This window comes from Chelonia mydas, chromosome 8 (assembly GCF_015237465.2).
Source record: "Chelonia mydas isolate rCheMyd1 chromosome 8, rCheMyd1.pri.v2, whole genome shotgun sequence".
Classification (NCBI taxonomy): Eukaryota; Metazoa; Chordata; order Testudines; family Cheloniidae; genus Chelonia; species Chelonia mydas.
In genome coordinates, this window is record NC_057854.1 from 14633623 (window position 1) to 14653254 (window position 19632).

Here is a 19632-nt window from a genome sequence, read left to right on the forward strand (position 1 = left end):
GGAGCTAGCCAACCAAAATACCCCCACTGACTGTTAGTAAGGGGGCAACAGTCCCCTTAGATTAACATTTTTATTAATGACTTGGAAGAAAACATGAAATCGTCCGTGATAAAGATGGCAGGCAACACACAAATTGTGGGAGCGATAAATAACGAAGAAGACAGGGCACTGATTCAGTGTGATGTGGATTGCTCGGGAAACTGGACACAATCAAACAATATGCATTTTAGTATGGCTAAATGTAAATGTAAACATCCGGGAACAAAGAACATAGGCCTTACTTACAGGATGGGGGACTCTATTCTGGGAAGCAGGGACTCAAAGGAGATTTGGGGGGTTGTGGTGGATAATCAGCTGAGTAGGAGTTCCCAGTGTGACACTGTGGCCAAAAGAGCTAATGAAATCAGGGGATGCATAAACAAGGGAATCGTGAGTAAGAGCAGAGAGATTATTTTACTCTATATTTGGCCCTGCTGGAATCACGTGTCCCGTCCTGGTGCCCACAATTCAAGAAGGATGTGGATAAATTGGAGCGGGTTTCAGAGAGGAGCCACAGAAGGATCAAAGAATTAGAAAACATGCATTATAATGATGGACTCAAAGCTCGGCCTATTTAGTTTAATAAAAAGAAGGTTCAGGGGTGACTTGAGTACAGTCTGTAAATGGGTGGGCAAACTTTTTGGCCTGAGGGCCTCATCGGGGTTCTGAAACTGTATGGAGGGCCGGGTAGGGAAGGCTGTGCCTCCCCAAACAGCCTGGCCCCCGCCCCCATCCACCCCCTCCCACTTCGTGCCCCCTGACTGCCCCCTCAAAACCCCTGACCCATCCAACCCCCCCCCCGCTTCTTGTCCCCTGACTGCCCCCTCCTGGACCCCCTGCCCCTATCCCCCCCATCCACCCCCCCCCACTCCCTGTCCCCCTACTGCCCCGACCCCTATCTACACCCTCGACCCCTGACAGGCCCCCCGGGACTCCCACGCCTATCCAGCCACCCCTGTTCCCCATCCCCTGACCACCCCCCCAGGACTCCCTGCCCCTTATCCAACCCTCCCGCTCCCCGCCCCCTTACCATGCCACTCAGAGCACCAGGACTGGCAGCTGTGCCGCCCGGCTGGAGCCAGCCATGCGGCCGTGCAGTCTAGAGCACCAGGGCAGGCCGGTGGCTCTCGCAGCTGCACTGCCCAACAGGAGCTCGCCGCCCCGCCGCCCTGAGTGCTGGTGGCACGGTGAGCTGAGGGTGAGGGGGGACAGCATGGAAGGGGCTAGGCTCCCCTGCCAGGAGCTCAAGGGCCGGGCAGGATGGTCCCATTGGCCAGATGTGGCCCACTGGCCATAGTTTGCCAACCTCTGGTCTATAAGGGAACAAATATTTAATGATGGGCTCTTCAATCTAGCAGAGAAAGGCATAACATGGTTCTATGGTTGGAAGTTGAAGCCAGACAAATTCAGCATGGAAATAAAGCATACATTTTTAAAGGTGAGAGTAATCAACCATTGCAACAATTTACCAAGGGTTGTGGTGGATTCTCCATCACTGACAATTTCTAAACCAAGACTGGATGTTTTTCTAGAAGATCTGCTCTAGGAATTATTTCAGGGACGTTCTCTGGCCTGTGTTATACAGGAGCCCAGATTAGCTGATCACAATGATCCCCTCTGGCCTTGGAGTCTATGAAAACCAGCACGAGAGCCCAGGCTGAGCGTGCAGTGTAGACACACCCTAAGAAGCCAGGTATTATGTTTTCTGGAGATAATGAAAGCCCTTACATACTTGTGGCTGAGTTGGTAGTGTTTCATTTACTCCCTCCCATGTAAGAAATAGGGGAAAGAGAAGGGAATCAAAAGAGAACCAAGAAGAAATACTACGTAGTATGTTAATGGCACTTCGGAAGATTATAATGGCTTCCACTGCCAAACCACCTAAGGTTAAGACATTCTGGCATGTCCTATGGAGGAATTAGTAATGCCACATGTACAGTTGTCCATCTGGATTACAGGAGTTTGATTCTGTACTTGCCAGCTAGGCAGCGGCTGCATGATTCGCGAAAGGGAAATCACGCACAGCTGCCACACAGCCAAAGGAACACGTAGTCCCACTGGGACTAATTATCATCCCCAATAAGCTAATGCTTGAATCCAAACCACTATGCTCACTTCTCCTACCTCAAAGCGATGAGTCATTTTGAGATTCTCTACCATTTTGAGAAATGGTAGGGCTGGAAATAGACAGACCACAGATGACTCAGCAACTTACCCCTTAGCCAGATAGCTGGGAAAGCTTTTGCATGTTCTTTAGCTCTCTCTAGCTCTGTTTCTCTCAGGTTGGCCCCTTGCATTGGTAGTGGCTGAACTTCGGAGGTGTTCGTTTGCAGGAGAGCCATCCACTGATAAAAACCGCAGGCACAGAAAAAGTCCAGCTTCTATTGCTGTGAGTGATGTTACAAAACCCTGTAGTCCCCGAAGGATTAGCGACTATGATGATGGCCCTGGCCATTCACTCTCTTCTGGGATTTTCTCATTTCCGTTACGCTTGAGACTGAAGTGGAGCTTTGTTTCTGACTGACAGCCAGTGAGAATGATGAGGCTCAGACCCAGCCATGGAATGTTACACACATGCTAAAAAGAAAATCAAGACCATCTTGTGCTTTTACTGTACACAGGAGTGGAGAGGCCTGTACATTATTTGGGGAAGTCATTGGGGCTACTCTTATGAGGAAGGTGAGCAGGACCTGGCCCTCGGCTTGAAAAAGACTTCTCCTGGGGGGGTTTTAGGGTTGTCAATCGATTAAAATAATTAATCGTGATTAATCGCACAATTAAAAAAATTAATTGAGGTTAATCGCACTGTTAAACAATAATAGCATACCATTTATTTAAATATTTTTTGATGTTTTCTACATTTTCAAATATATTGATTTCAATTATAACACAGAATACAAAAGTGTACAGTGCTCACTTTATATTTATTTTTTATTAAAAGTATTTGCACTATAAAAAAATAAAAGAAATAGTATTTTTCAACTCACCTAATACAAGTACTGTAGTGCAACCTCTTTATCATGAAAGTTGAACTTACAAATGTAGAATTATATACAAAAATAACTGCATTCAAAAATAAAACAACGTAAAACTTTAGAGCCTGCAAGTCCACTCAGTCCTACTTCTTGTTCAGCCAATTGCTCAGACAAACAAGTGTGTTTACATTTGCAGGAGATAATGCTGCCCGCTTCTTGTTTACAATGTCACCTGAAAGTGAGAACAGGCATTCTCGTGGCACTGTGGTAGCCAGCATCACAAGTTATTTACGTGCCGGATGCGCTAAAGATTCATATGTCCTTTCAGACTTCAACCACCATTTCAGGGGACATGCATCCATTCTTATGATGGGTTCTGCTCAATAACAATCCAAAGCAGAGTGGACCGACGCATGTTCATTTTCATTTTCTTAGTCAGATACCACCAGCAGAAAGTTGATTTTCTTTTTTGGTGGTTCGGGTTCTGTAGTTTCTGCATCGGAATATTGCTCTTTTAAGACTTCTGAAAGCATGCTCCACACCTTGTCCCTGTCAGATTTTGGAAGGCATTTCAGATTCTTAAACCTTGGGTCGAGTGCTGTAGCTATCTTTAGAAATCTCACATTGGTACCTTCTTTGTGTTTTGTCAAATCTGCATTGAAAGTGTTCTTAAAATGAACATGTGCTGGGTCATCATCCAAGACTGCAAAACATGAAATATATGGCAGGATGTGGGTAAAACAGACCAGGGGAAATACAATTCACCCCCAAGGAGTTCAGTCACGAAATTTAATTAGCACATTTTTTAACGAGTGCCATCAGCATGGAAGCATGTCCTCTGGAATGGTGGCTGAAGCATGAAGGGGCATATGAATGTTTAGCATATCTGGCATATAAATACCTTGCAATGCTGGCTACAAAAGTGTCATGCAAATGCCTGTTCTCACTTTCAGGTGACATTGTAAATAAGAAGAGGGCAGTATTATCTCCTGTAAATGTAAACAAACTTGTTTGTCTTCGCGATTGGCTGAACAAGAAGGAGGACTGAGTGGACTCATAGGTTCTGAAGTTTTACATTGTTTTGTTTTTGAGTGCAGTTATGTAACAAAAAAAATCTACAGTTATAAATTGCACTTTCGCGATAAAGAGATTGCACTACAGGACTTGTATGAGGTGAATTGAAAAATACTATTTCTTTTGTTTATCATTTTTACAGTGCAAATATTTGTAATCAAAAATAATATTCACTGATTTCAATTACAACACAGAATACAATATATAAGAAAATGTCAAAAAACATCCAAAATATTTAATAAATTTCAATTGGTATTCTATTGTTTAACAGTGCTATTAAAATTGCAATTAATCATGATTAATTTTTTTGAGTTAATCACGCGAGTTAACTGCGATTAATTGACAGCCCTAATTTTTTTCCATTTGCAATAACAATGCACCAAATGCTAATCCAGGTCCTCCAGTTACCTCCTCATTTTGCATTAGCAAAAGGAGCGGGAGTACCATCACCTGGAATGAGGATTGTCATTTCAACACAGTAGGAACTATAGCCCTGCTTGAAACAAACCCTTGCGACATATTGAGAAGTTGAATGGTCTAATATTTCCAGTCCACACAGGGAACAAGAAAGAAGACAACAAGCTACGCGTACAAGTGTCTGAAATGATCCTTTAATAAAAGACATTCAGTCTGCACTGTGGGATAGACCAAGGAGAGTGTGAAATGCTTGGGATTACAATAAGGGCATGTCCAGGATATCTGTTTTTGATCCATGTTTTGTTTCAGAACATTTGGAAATATTTCCTAGCACAAACATTCTGCAAAACAATTGACATTTATTTTCTGGCTTAACAAGCAAATAACTTTAGATGGATACGTTTTAAAACAGGGTTTCTCAACTTTTTTCTTTCTGAGGCCCTTCCCCTCCCCCCCGCCCCCAACATATTATAAAATCTCCATGGCCCAGCTGTGCCACAACAACTGTTTTTCTGCATATAAAAGCCAGAGACAGCGTTAGGGAGTAGCAAGCAGGGCAACTGCCCCCCGGGCCCCACGCCACAGGGGGCCTTGTGAAGCTAAGTTGCTCAGGCTTTGGCTTCAGCCCCGGATGGCGGGACTTGGGGCCCTGGGCTTCGACCCCATGTGGTGGGGCTTCAGCTTTCTGCCCTTGGCCTCAGCAGGTCTAATGCTGGGCGGCCCCCCTGAAACCTGCTCACGGCCCCCCGGTCCCAGACCACTGGTTGAGAACCACTGTTTTAAAAGACATATTAGGGTTTGGTTGCATGAAGATTCTTAACATAGTTTATAGCGGAGTACTGTAGGGAGAGCTTAGATGCTAAGAATTAAGTTCTTCTATGAATATTCAGGCCTTACAAGAGTAAAAGGTATCATTTCTACGGAGCAAAATTACTTAAATGTTTAATTTTCATCCAACTGGTGCTTGAAATCAAGTGGGTGTTTTCTATTCTTGATTCTCTTTCCTGACCATAAGGGGAACTTTTGGGTGAACAATGTCAAAGGAACATACTAAATCAAGGACAATTTGTTAAAGCTGGACAATTCTTGGGAGCCAGTTTCTCCTGAAGCTCTAGGAACTATTTAAATTACAAGAAAAACAACCAATCAAAAACAAAACAAACCTACACTTTCTCATGAGACAATAAAGACTTGCTCCATGATAATTCCACATGCAAAATGGTACCACATGGGCAGTTTATTAGACTTAGGTGTATTTACTTTGTTGAAAGTTTAGCACTGAATGTGCAGTATACATAACGGCCCAGATTCTGGTCTCACTCTGCACCAGGTGTAACTCCCCTGACTGTGATGCAGTAACTTCAGATTGGTATTGGTGTAAGCGAGCTCAGAATCAGGCCTAAAGTATTCAGAGTAGAGGTTGTTAGGTATAACATCAATTAGGTCAGTTTTAATAGGGCTCAAGCTCGGAGCATTGCACCCAGTTGTATTCCTATAAGCAGCCCAGAAGGCACGCACAGTTCAAAACCTGTATACAAAGTTTCAAGGCAAGCATCGTATCTTCAGATACTTGGAAGAGTCCAGTGTCACTCATATAATCATTGTCAAAATTCACAAACGCAATGTCCCTTCTGTAGTGAATTTTACTCATTTTCCTTATGCAGCCTGTAAATGCATATTTGGCTGCAGTGCTGAAGGCTTCCCAGCTATAAACATGTTCAAAATGCATGTCAAATTTGGGATAATCCTACAAATTAAAACAACAACCATTATGTAATCTAAGAGCTGTCAGCCAGCTATGAGAAGTATAGCTGTATAAGAAGTATATAGCCAATATGCAAGACACATGCTGACTAGTATTTCATATTTATTTTACTGTAGCAACCAGAGGCCCCAGTCAAGATTAGGGCCGCATTGTGCTAGATGATACATCAAACATAGACAAAGAGATAGTCTCTGCCCTGAAGAGTTTACCATTTCAGAGAGCCAGATCCTGGGCCCCCATTCCATCTAAGGCAATGCAAACCACCTGGAAAGCTGGGTTTCCCTTGCTGTAGGGGAACTCTCGGTGGTGTGAAGCTGGCATAGTTGGCTCCACATACCTGCTCCTCTTGGTTTAAGAAGCATGGTAGAAGCAGATTGGAGCAAAAGGGGATCCAGGGAAGGTGGGACCAGAGCACAGCATGAAATTGTCTCTAACTTGCGCTTGAGTCACTTAGAACCATCTTTGCCTGCCCCTCGCCAGCTGAGGATTTAGACCTAAGGACAGAGTGACATGAAGAGATGGGCAGCTAGTCTTAGGCATGAAGTCCAAGACATTGGTTTGGGTTACCGCAGATAGTGGGCAGTAAACATATGGTTGACTATTCTGAATATTTACATCTGTTGTATGCGCATAGTGTGTTTTTTCTTGTAGGTTTCCTTCCTCCACCCAAATATGCAGAGTGGTGCATTAAAGGTGCAAGTGTTTCTTATCTTGTCTTCTTTCCCCCCCACATTCCCCCAAAGCAACCAAACAGCCAAAGTATCTCTTCACAGGCCAGCTGCTGACCAGGGTTTGGGCTTTTCAGATCTTTCGAGCTGGAGTAGATTTCATGTGGGAAGAGCATGTGCTACGTTGGCTGTTTCCCCAATCAGGCTATTTTATTCATGTCAGAAAAACCAGTCGCCTTTGATATCTAGGATAAAGCCTAGGACTTAGTTTCATAGGACACTCAGCACTAACGTGGGCATCCCCCAATCTCTTCACCCATAGGCTACAAATTCTGTTCCATAGGAGGAATACAAACTGCGCCTGAGGAAAACAACTGCGGGGTTAAGTGACTAAGGTACTTCTGAAAATGGCATTTCAAAGCCATCGTAACTTACATGCTTTCAAACGTTTTACCGGGCACCTTGGCATGAAAATAACTGGAGTGGGAGTGGGAGGCAGGCACATTTTGAGATTTCATATGCCAAGACAAATATTCATACCAAAAAAATATCTGAAAAGGCCCAATTCACCATTGTTAGACACTGATTTTACCCAAATCAATGCAGCTGAAGACATTTTTTTAATTCTTGTCCTCTCCTTGATAGAAAACCACAGTTAAGCATCTGTGACCCAGGAACCTCTTAGTGCCAACTGGCAGGGGGCACAGCGCGGGTCCGTAGGGGTTACCGCCATTTCTGGCATCTGACACGTGCATTCCAGTTCACCAAAGAGTGTCATGTGAAGTCTCAAATAAAAGCTAGTGTCACCCTGGTTCTTAGTATTGTTGCGAAAGGCCGGCATGAATGTTGTGTAAAGACTTATGTACATACATTGAAAATTATGAGGCCTATGTTTAGGGACTGGTCACCTGCAAAGGGGAAATCAAGTTTCGTGTCAGAAAAGAAATGTTTATCTAGCTGGCCATTTACATGTAAATTAAGTATCTACAGCACAGACAAGACTACTTCCTGCTAAGGGCAGGTGGTGGTGAGGTGCCTTACAAGAACCTTCACAGTATCCCCACAAATTATCTGTGAGGTAACGTACGCAGCGCAATTAGACTTGCTTGCATGGCCTCTTTTCCATCTATCAAGGTTAGATCTTTCAGCAGCCACATACAATCGATTTTGTACTGGATGCTTGTCTTCTCCTCCACAGTGACCACATAGGTGATTTTCACATCTTTTTCTCCGGTAACTTGGACAGGAAATAATAACAAATAAAGTTAAATGCAGAACAAAGAAAAGTACAAGTATTTCACTTAGTGAACGTGGGGAATCTGGATTTTTAGGTGATTTCCCCATTCAACTGGAGGGATGCATTGCCTGCATAGTGGTTAATGCAATGTGTCTACACCCACTATAGTCAAGCCGGAGTTTAACAAACCAGGTATTTGAACTTGCTTTCCATTACTGGCATGGAGGGAAAGGGGGGGTTCTTCTTCTGCCAAGACACTGTAAGATAAGAGGATGCCTTTCTGGGGTAGAGATAGTCCACATGGCATCAGCATCTATCATGCACAGGAGTTGGCTGTTCAAACACAGTGAGAAAGCTTCCTCGTGGACGCAATAACAGCTCCTGTGCAATCTGAAAGCATTTTTACAAAGCTCCCCAGAGTGCATTATGCGCACCCTCTGGCCTTCTATGTGTGCTGCCTGACAGACACTTGCCCAGCCCAGGGTCAGTGTGGAGTCACACCACCCCGTGTTAAGCGTCAGGAAGGATTGGGCTTCCTTCCAGAGCACCTAGACACTCAAGAAGTGCACATTCCCTTGGAGGATGCAGCACGTACCCTCTGACTAGCCAGTTCTGGCCTGGAGTAGGGAAGAGGGGCAGACAATGCCCCCCACCCCACCCCCTGCGCCTCTTCCTTTGAGTTCCCTAGTAGCCTGGGGTTTCAAGGACGGAGTGGTCCCTATGCTCAGCTGAGTGCAAGGACTACAGTGTGCCTGCCTTCTGCAGGAGGTCACCTGAGCAATAGTCATCCACAGTCCTGCCCTGTAGGAAACACTTCACCACTGAAATACAGCCACATCTGGGGCAGGAGGAGGCAACCCTGTGGGAACCGGTGCACAGCCAGGAACTGCTGGCTAAAGGTGAAGGTAACTCCTGCTGTTACAAAGAGTGCCAAGGGAACACTGAATTACATCCAGAACGGACAAGACTTAGGTCTTTTAAAGTCCCAGCTACTTCCTTCCCAACAAAGTAATGGAACTCAGTCGAACAATGCTACTGACTGTGGCTTCCAGTACCAGCCTTTTGGTGTTCAACCATCTCTCTTCTTCCTGTCCCCCAGCTTCTCATATGCTGGGCTATTGATAGTGCTAGAAAATAAGTTCAGCTAAGAGATCAAATGCACATTGCGTGAAGTGAAGGTTATGAGAGGAGTAAGGCAGTCCAGTCCCCAAAAGACTGACACTATCCACAGTTCTAGTGGAGTTTAAGAAATTAAACACATTCAATTAATGCTGCCTGGTATTAACAAAAACAATAACCCTGCCATAAATTGCTGTTGACATCTGCTGTTGGAAATATCAAGCTTATTAAACACTCACAAGATCATAACCTGCTATATAGTTATGTTAATGCAAACCATGCCAGGCCTATTTTTACATGCTTGAGATGTGCGGGTATGAATATGGAGCTTGATCCCTTCCGTGGTGTCACTTCCATCGTCGTCAACAGGAGCGGGACAGGACCTGGAAGCATGCAGCGAGAATGGCACTCTTCTAAGCGTGGAAAACTGTGGCTAACTCGCATAATTGGGCTCTTTCTAATGAATAGCTGAGCCCTGTACGTGGATAGAGATAAATATTGTGTACGTCACTATAACATCTGTCAATGTGATGGGGCTGTCAGGCTCACAGGAAGATCACACTGAATGACAGAGGAAAAAATGCTGTTCAGTTATATCACTGAAACCAATCCCTGCCTGGGACAGGCATAGTCCATAAATGCCTTTGTAGAGCTAGGTAAGAGGCTGCCTTAGAGGGAACCGTCTTGCTGGTTTGCTTTTCTCAGACCCTTTAGTGTAATTTTGCTTTTTGCATTTTCATGCATGTTTTTTATATCATCTTGCAGAACTTATTGCTGTTTTATATTGATAAAGTAAAAACATTTACTTGTGGGGTGGAGATATTCTACAGCCTTGTAGGGAAAAGAACCCCTCTTTGTTCAAAGTACACAGGCTATAATAAACTGGAAAATAATTTTATATCATGCTATATTTGCAATATGTCACTAGTGCTCACAACAGACAAGTGTGTCTTGTATTGTATTAGCACGGATTGGGATTCAGCAACTAGTAATTGGTAATATTAGCCCAATTAGAAATAGGCTATGCCTCAAATTTATACATCTTGAAAACAATATTGTGTGATCATTCATGTACATTACATATCAGTGTGTTTTATTAATTATGAATATAAAATAGCTGAGGAAAGAACATCTTTAAGGTGAAATTATTGCTTTAATTTCACCGTTTAAGTATCCAAAAAACCCATCCCAGTTGCCTCAAATGCTGCATTTTTCAATTAAAGTCAAAACGTGTCTGACATAGAAGATAGTTGGGAGCTTTAAGTAAATGCACATAAGATTTAATTGAATTCGGTTCTATTTTACTAGGCTTTTGAGTCACGTTCCCCCTCCCCCCCCCATTATCTTCTAGCAAATCTTGACTCTCTTCGGGTTGATGAATACACGAGATATGGTTTTTAACACCAACTTTTTCCCTTACCTTCTCAGGGTGGGGTATGTTTGCCTGGAACATTACCAGTAGTGATGTTATTGAAAACCCTGAAAATAATTAGTTATGTTTGAAAAGACCAGGGAGCAGAATGGTTGATGCAGAGAGCTTGGATACTGTCACTCTAAAATGGCTTTGAACAGTGGACAGGGAATAATTTTAAATGCGTTTTTCTTAATAAAAGACCACTTTCATAAGAATTGCCATCAGAGTCTTCTTATTATGAAGAATCTATCCGCAGCAATACGGAGAGTCAAAGGTTATTTGCCAGCATAAACATGATGCTTTTCATATTCACTCCAGAATTAAAATATATTCTCGCAGAGGTGAAGCAAGTAATTGGAATTGTGTGGCTCAGATCCCAAATATTCTCCATGAAATGTCACCGGGTTGGTAATATCAATTCCATTGCAAAATTATATCATTATTAACCATTTATAGAACACTGCAAATCTCCATAGTGCTTCTACACTAAGAGAGACAAAATAGAGAATACTATCATTTCCATCTAAATGTGCAGTCAATTTCAAGGGAAAATGCCATCTATTAAAAAGCAGTTAAGTGTCAAATGTATTAATTTAATATTGTTAACAGATTCTTGTCAAATGTTCTTTACATTTCTAGACAAACTTGGCTCTAAAAAAATCCCCCTCTTGTTTAAACCTGATGTACTAATGTCCCCAAATTACAATTATGGTAAATTGAAAATGTAAAAAAACAAAAACAAAACTCCCATTCAGATTACTATGAATAGCTTCTGCTATGTGTTACACCCTGTGAAATATAGAAGCATAAGCAGCGTGTTTATGAGACAGAATTCTATCAGGTTAAAACAATTGTGTGAAGTAATCACCATACCTGTCACGCACAGATGGGAACGCTCCTCTCCCTGCATAGTGGAAGGCATTGATAATTCCAAGACATGCAAAAGCTTCTCTCTTTTAGGTCTGAAAACAATGTCCTGTAGGCTTATTTTTAGGCTTGCTGCCATAGTTAGTCTATCTTCTATAAAGCCAGGGAGCAGAATGGTGGACGCAATCTGACAAGCTATGCACACATCTCAGAGTTTACTGACACCCAGGAGTTTGAGACATTGTTTTGCAGAAAAGCCCAGACTCTCCAGACCTAATAGATCAATACTTTACAAATCAGATGAGCTATAAGAGAATACTGTACATGGTATAATGAAGGACCATGCCCTGTGGGTTCATACACACTCACTCCACTTCTTTCTCTGCAGGAGAGGCTAAAGGCTAGGTGAGAGTATCCATTATGTATTATAGGCATTTACCGGGAAAAACAGGAGCAAGTGAACAGAAGTCAGTTTGGTGTCTGAATTACCCAATTGCCTATCCCAGCCCTCTTGGTTGAGATGGTGTGACTTGCAGCTTTTGACTAGAGTTCTGATCTGGTCTGTTGGAGCCTATATACATACCATGGTGATGGTCGTTCTAGAAATCTATAGCTACAATAGATAGATTCTTCTCCCACACCCTGAAATTCAAAGGAGTTAAAATCTTAGGTTTTAGCCCATCTCTGTTTCATCCAAATGTTTGTGGGTTTGCTATATGCTGCATACATTGTTCTAAAACAAAGCACATCATTTCTTGTGTTTTTGTTGTGCTTAGAGATTTTACCAACATAGCTACAGCTCATCAGTGGAGTTTTCTGAAGAAACAGCTGGAAACCATAAGAATTCTTAGCAACGCTTTTGGACAAGAGCCGTGAAAGATTACAGAAAAACGACCAAGTTGTAGTCAAGAGTACTGTGGAAAGGACACCGCAGATTAAAGGGGATTGCCCTCAGGGTCAGCTAAACTGGGATTCAGTTCCTGACTGCCATTGGACTCACTATGTGAGCTTGGGCAAATCACATAGCCACACTATGCCCCAGTTTCCATCTATAAAATTGGGACAACACTTTCCCAGCTTTGAGAAACACTCAAACAATCTGAGAAATACACTCAGATTTTCAAATGCAGAGTGTAGTGTATTGCATTTATTACCATAGGCTTTGTGAAAGTGCTTATGATTTCACATTACTTACTGCAGCTCTTTGTAGGATAAAGCGATTTATTCACAGATAATTATTCAATGAACAACGCTTCCCACCCATATCGTTCACAATGAATGATTCCATCAGCTCTATTCGTTTATCTAACCTTCCAGCCTTCTCTTCAAGAGTATATTTGCCACTCATGGTGAAATTAAAACTTATGATTAGTACTTGATAGAATCAGGCCTAAGCATGTGCCAGACTTTAAGCATGTAATTCCATTGAATTCAATGGAAATATTTACATGCTAAAATTTAGGCACGTGCTGAAGTTTATTGCTGAATCAGAGCCACACTATCCTACCATCGTACCAGGGAGGGTGATGTCCATTATACCTGCCATATGAAATCCAATACTCTCTAAATTGCTCTTTCCCTAAGAACACAATCTAGTAGGTGTAGTGCTTCCAGCCCTCAAGAGGATGTTGACAGATAATTGTTTTAAGTATTAGTTCATTCAACAGTTACCTTACAATGGAGAAGAAATCAATGTTCATCTTATGATGACATTATGCGTGCAATTAGACACGGCAAGTTAACTGAATTTTCTTTCACTGAAGTCTCTTCTGAATGTCAATGCCCATAGTCTTTAAGCAATAATGTAGGTTTTTACTGTTCACTCTAAGGAGTTCACTTGAAATCACTAATATTCTAAAACGTTCACCCTCATACCAGTACTGGCCAGAAGAACTCCCATTGAAGTCAACTCCCTGGCACATCTGCACAAGAGTCAGCCACAATCTGGCTCAGTATTTCTTAATTTTTCCCTCAAAACATATCTATTTCTTCTCAATTCTGCTAGAACTTTTGTGCTATTCACTCCCCATAAGTAATCATCTCATACTTTTTGAAGAAATTGTAAAGCACCTAAATACAGATATTTGGCCCCAATTTCTACTGTCTTGTGCTTTGTGTAGTCTTATCCTCTAGCCCTTGCCCCTTCATGAAACCATTATGATTTGGAAGCACTTTACAGTCCCTTCACATGTGTTAAGTGACCAACACAAGATGCAAGGCAGCCGGAAATCTGGCTCCTTGTGTGTCTGGTACAGAAGAAAATGATGACTTGAGCACAAGAACACATGCCCCAATCTATCCAGACACTTAAGCACGTGCTTAAACTTTGCTTGTGAGTTGTCCCGTTGACTTCAAGTTAAGCATGTGCTTAAGTGCTTTATTAGATCAGGGCTTCCTGCAGCAAAAAGGCACAGTACTATGCAAAGGAAACGTATACTTCTGGGATGAAAAAGTCACAAAAATGTGAAGGCACCACACAAAAATAATGAAAATGTTTAAAATCGTAACTAGAGACTGTCATAAATCTACCTATGTATTTTTCAAAGATTTTAGGTTTCCCATATACAATATTTCCTAAAGATAATGGAAGCATAGGAGTTTATTGTGTTGTAGATATTTTTGTATTTCTTATTTTAAAAATGAAAGTGACGATTCTGTTAACTGGAGTAAGCTCGGGCCCAAACCTGGAGGTTCTTATTCAAGCAACGCATCCACTGAAGTCAATTCAGACAAAGGAAAAACCCAGGCCAAGTTACAACACTGTAAGCATGTTGTAAGATTTCAATACAGCTACACCAATTTACACGCTCAGTCTTGCAAGGTACTGAGCAACCTGAGCTCACTCTGGTTTCCCTAGGAGGTGTGGGTGCTCAGCACCTTGTGTGATCGAGCTCCGAAGTGCTAGTCCAAATTTGATCATAAACATTTCTAAATGAAGCAAATGGCCCAGACCCATAGATAAGCTGGGACACAGCATTAGACACAAGCTCACAGCAGAGAACAACTTTTTTTTTTTTTTTTGAAACAGCATTTATTTGTTAAAACTTGCAATCCACAGAAATACAATAAATTTAACACGTACACAAAACTTTGGCTCAATGAAATATTTAACACCTAAAACATCTGAGGAATGAAAGGCACAAGACCAGGCGCTCAAATGCACTGAATTGCCAAAAGTGCTGTTTGCACTGTTATGACGGAAGAGACAAATTGGGAAGGTGTGGTGAGAAGGTGAAACTGGGGGAGAGGTGGGGGAAATAATAGTTACCAAGTACTGCCAAGTCATTACAGCCTTTTGCTTCTTTCACACTTATAGAGGTTACATTCTTTTTAAAAAGTGCCAGAGCTCTTTCATAATAGAAGATGGATCATTTCTTAGAAATGAACTGAAAAAGAAAGGGACAAAAAAGGAAGAGCTAGTAGCAGGATGGATTTCAGTCGACCTCTGTTGACCCACAAGGTCTTAAGAACTCATTCCCTCTTTCGTGGAACCATTTGTTTGAAACTGTGGAACAAAGAGATAAATTAGTTAGAACTGTACATGGAGCCTGTATGTAACCTTCAAAGTTTGGTTTCTAGCGATGAAATTTTGTCTGGATTAATAAAATGAGGTGGTTGAACTGGATGGTTGTGTTCCTCCTTCTCCCGCACAAGAGCTAAAGAGACTCAAGGGAGGGGGTGCAAGGTACCTTTCCAATTCCCCAATTCTGGGGTCAGTCTTAACTTACAGCTATGGTGGCAACATTCCCCTTTGCATTATTCTGCCAATTTGGGATCAGCCCCCAGTGTGGGGTGCTCTGGTAATTCTCCCTCTGCAATGCCCTTAATGCTGGAGTGGGAGAATGGGTGGTGTAGACCTCTGTGTATTCCCATAAATATTCTCAGCTAATCAATCCACCTTCTATATTCCAGCACAAAGCAGCTGGATAGAGGATTGAGGATGTGGACTTTTGTTCACAGTCTGGAGGTGAACATCTGAGGCCCAAAGGTAGAATTCACTTTCCATTGGCCTGACGTCAAAATCTATTTACTTCCAGAACATGTTGTAAAACTGTCTATTTTGAATAGGTAATGATGAAGAAGATATTCCAGTGCAAGGTTAGAATTACCTGGGAGACACACACACACACACACACACACACACACACACGCCAACTGCTTTACTTAGGGTGATTTGAAAGTAACCAATTCCTAAGTACATTGCAGAAAAAGCTCTTCTCTTTGGGTTCCATTTGATCTTCTCTGGTGCTCTGGAAGCGTCAGTGCAGTAGAAATTGTTCAGATACTATTTAGTCAAAACTACATTGTCACTTTCCAGGTCACCAGTTCAGCTAACGAGTCCACCTTCTATATTCCAGGCAGAGTATGTCACCTGGGGATATGACCACAAAGGGACCTCTGTAAGTACTTAGGTCCTATCCTGCGAACACTTATACATGTGTTTAACTTTTAAGCATGTAAGTAGTCACACCGACCTCAGTGGGACTACTTGCACATTTAAAGTTAAGTCCATCTATATGTTTTCGTAGGATCAGCGTCTTGAACCCCAATCATCCTTGATTTTCATGGCATCTGGATCTAGAGATCTACAATATGGAAACAGCAGCCTTATAAGTGTTCTCAACATGAAAAAAAATGATGTTCACAACATTGACCAGAGAATGCAATAACTGAGTGTCGTGTGATTTTTATTTGACACAACACTGGTGGAGTGATGTGTATTTATGACTCAAAATGGCAAAAGTTAAAACGGCAATGCCACAATTACAGAATCCTTTTCGAAGAGAGTTCAAATATTATCTTTTCACTGAAAGGGGAATTTATTAGACAGCTTGCGATTTTTGTTACTAAAGGCAAGTAGAGGACAATGACTTACCCCATTTGCAGCCTACTAATACTGGGCAAGCTGCATGTCTTGTTCGATAATCACCCTCGCCACTTCTGAAAAGATTGTACCAAAACACTGCTGTCCCCTGAAAACGAAAGCCTGGATTAAACAAAGTTCAACACAACTATTCAGAATGTGTGTGTGAGAGAGAAAGTAAAAACACCAAATATCTGGCTCTCAGTAACTTCAAGCTTACGGCTCACTGCTGACAATATATCAAAATTAAATAATTTAAGCTCCAATTATTAATTTATCTCACCTTTCTCTTTGCTCTTCTGAGCTTCACATCTGTTAAATAAAGAGCCTCTCATTCCATCCCTGCCACAGTGCACTCTGGGTTTATGGGACTGTCTATATCTTTCTTTAAATTGATCCAAGTTTTCCCTGTTTCATTCCTATGACAGGATGTCAGGAGCTACAACTCTGCATAAGAGAGCCACAGCTGCTGTACTAACTTGCTTGGGCAGCCAAGTCTTAGCTCAAACTCATGCATATAAATTGGTTGGGACTCTTTATAAGTCAGAAGGAACTAGGGACAGGGACAAGGGAGTCCTGAAAGGAGAAAAACTAGGTACTGCCATGCTAAAGGGGAAGCTCAAGATGAGGTTGCTTTTTGTTCTTATTTAAGATAACAAAGGAAAACCCTAAGTAACGGGCAGATGATGTGTTTAATATCTAGTATGGGTGTACTGTGTCTGGAGCAGGGGGTAATTTTACCTCCATGCAACTCCTTTCCTGTTAAAAGTTGCCCTTTGTAGAAATTGTTCAGATTGCCATTCTACAGCCACCCAGAATCAGGTATCGTTGCTTTCTATAATGGCAATATATATGTCCATAATCTAGGGCAGCTCTAAGTAAGTCACTGCTACCACTCGTACCATGTAAGTGTATGAAAGCAATAAGGTTTTCACAAACTTTAGTGTGCATGTGGGGAAAGAGGAGAGGGACTATATACAAATAAATCAGCTGTTACCTTTTGGGGCCAAATTGCAGCCCCAAAGTCTGGGAAAACTGTAGCACCTCCAGCTTCTACATCACTCATCTGGGAAAATAAGTTAACAAAGTCACCATAACACAAACATTTTATGATGCAATGTCAGAGCATGCAAATCACAACCACTGAACCATTATAAAAGTGCCCAAAGCACCAGTGGTAACACAAAGTTATAACTCATATACTGTATAAACAGACAATTAATTACATGGAGGATGCTGAATTTGAAATGTGAACAGAACACACAAGACTTATATATAACAATCAGGGTCCAGACACCCCAAAGGGAGAAGAGGGAGTCTGAACCACAAAGAATAAGCAGTGGTTGTATACAATGTTGTATATAAAAATATGCCAATTAAGGTTTTTATGAAAGCTTATAATGTTCTGAACTTGATGGTCATTATGAGATATGTATACAGGCTCTGGTTTTGAATCTATGTATTCATGTATGTGGAATATGCTCCTGACTATGGATATGATTTTGTCACAGTAAAATTAAGCAAAATTCACAGAACAGTCTTGGTAGAAAGGACAAAGTCAGGGTATGGTCACAGCAGAGCTGAAGCCAAAGTCCGGGGCTGACAGCCTGAGCCCCACCATCCGGGGCTGAAGCAGAAGCCAAAAAAGTCAGAGATCTGTTAAAGTCATGGAATTCATTACCTCATCGTATCCTTGCTCATGATTGGTACTACAATTTCATGTACACCTCCCAAGTTAGTTGTTTACACAGAACTAACTTCAAGGACCCATCCATTGTCCAGCCAGGCAAAGATGAGAGTGGACCATTTGAGTTAATGGGAAAACACTGAAACAACTTGAAACTGAAAAGAAAACCCCAGTCTCGCCAAACTGAAAAAGGAGGTTTCAGAGTAACAGCCGTGTTAGTCTGTATTCGCAAAAAGAAAAGGAGTACTTGTGGCACGTTAGAGACTAACCAATTTATTTGAGCATAAGCTTTCGTGAGCTACAGCTCACTTCATCGGATGCATACTGTGGAAAATACAGAAGATGTTTGTTTTTATACACACAAATCACGAAAAAATGGGTGTTTATCACTACAAAAGGTTTTCTCTCCCCCCACCCCACTCTCCTGCTAGTAATAGCTTATGTAAAGTGATCACTCTCCTTACAACGAAAAAGGAGGGAATTTCCTTCACCATAAATGAACACAGTCTGGGGAGAGATCTACACATAAAACACTACAGCTCGAGCCACTGTAGCATTTTAATGAAGATACTCTATGTCGATGGGAGAGAGCTCTTCTGTCGGCGTAGTTAATCCACCTTCCCGAGAAGCAGTAGCTATGTCGGTGGGAGAGGTTCTCCAACATGGTGCCATCTACATGGGGGTTACGTCAATATAACTATGCTGCTCAGGCATGTGGATTTTTCACATTTCACGAGCAATGTAGTTCTACCGGTAAAGGTCTGTAGTGTAGACCAGACCTGAGAGAAAGACCCCTACCCCCGCAAACCCTGTTAAAAGGAAAAGGGTTTGAAGTGAAAGGATCCAGAACTGAGGGACAGTCTTGAAGACATGGGGCTGTCTGTGAACACTGGATTCCCACCTTGGGGCTAGGGGGCATGCTGGGAAACTGAGCAAAGGCAAAAGGCAGTTGTATTAGAAAAGGGATTTTTATCTGATGTGTAAATGTAGAGACCTCAGGCTGGGTCTTTATGTTTATTTTCTGTGTAACTTGTATGTGTTTGTCTTCCTTACTATGTCATCTTTGAAGCTGTGGTTTTTCTATTAAATAAACCTTTTATTTTTACCCCCAAACAGGTTGTGCAAACTGTGTGGAGTGTGTCCCCCAAAGTTAGCTGGTAACAGGGGAGCAGGTTTCACTCCTTCAGGGGTGATGAACCACAGGGGAAGAGTCTTAGTGTCTGGTAGCTAAGAACTTGGAGTAGATGGATGTGGGGACTCAGAACGGGAAGGGCTGCTCAGAGTCAGTAGCCTGGTGGTAGGCAGGGTGAGACCTTTATGCTTGTAGGCTTGCTAGTGGTGTCAGGGCTTTGAGCCATAGCAGCAAGGCACCCAAAGTTATAAGGCAGGAAGTGAGAGAATCCCTTACTGGTCTGGGTGATCCTCAGAACATCTAAGCTTGGTCCATCCTTTAGGGCTCTTAAAGAAGCCAAAGATTTTTGTTCACTTCACATGTATATGTTATGT

The 19632-nt window shown here is 42.1% G+C and overlaps 1 protein-coding gene across 7 annotated transcripts in view; it reads right to left on the bottom strand.

Annotated features, from left to right (window-relative positions):
- Window positions 1-12700: 12700 nt before the first annotated feature.
- P4HA2 (prolyl 4-hydroxylase subunit alpha 2) overlaps window positions 12701-19632 on the bottom strand; it is a 57314-nt gene continuing 50382 nt past the window's right edge. For 4 of the 7 annotated variants that reach the window (XM_037906828.2, XM_037906829.2, XM_043520825.1 and 1 more), the window contains exons 13-15: window positions 17437-17505; window positions 16452-16548; window positions 12707-15080 (exon numbers count right to left, since the gene is read on the bottom strand). In XM_037906828.2, the coding sequence (XP_037762756.1) occupies window positions 15010-15080; window positions 16452-16548; window positions 17437-17505 (237 nt within the window). In that variant the 3' untranslated portion in view covers window positions 12707-15009. Of the gene's footprint in view, window positions 15081-16451; window positions 16563-17436; window positions 17506-19632 lie in introns of all 7 variants that reach the window. The other 3 variants (XM_043520826.1, XM_043520827.1, XM_037906830.2) reach the window with 3 other exon arrangements.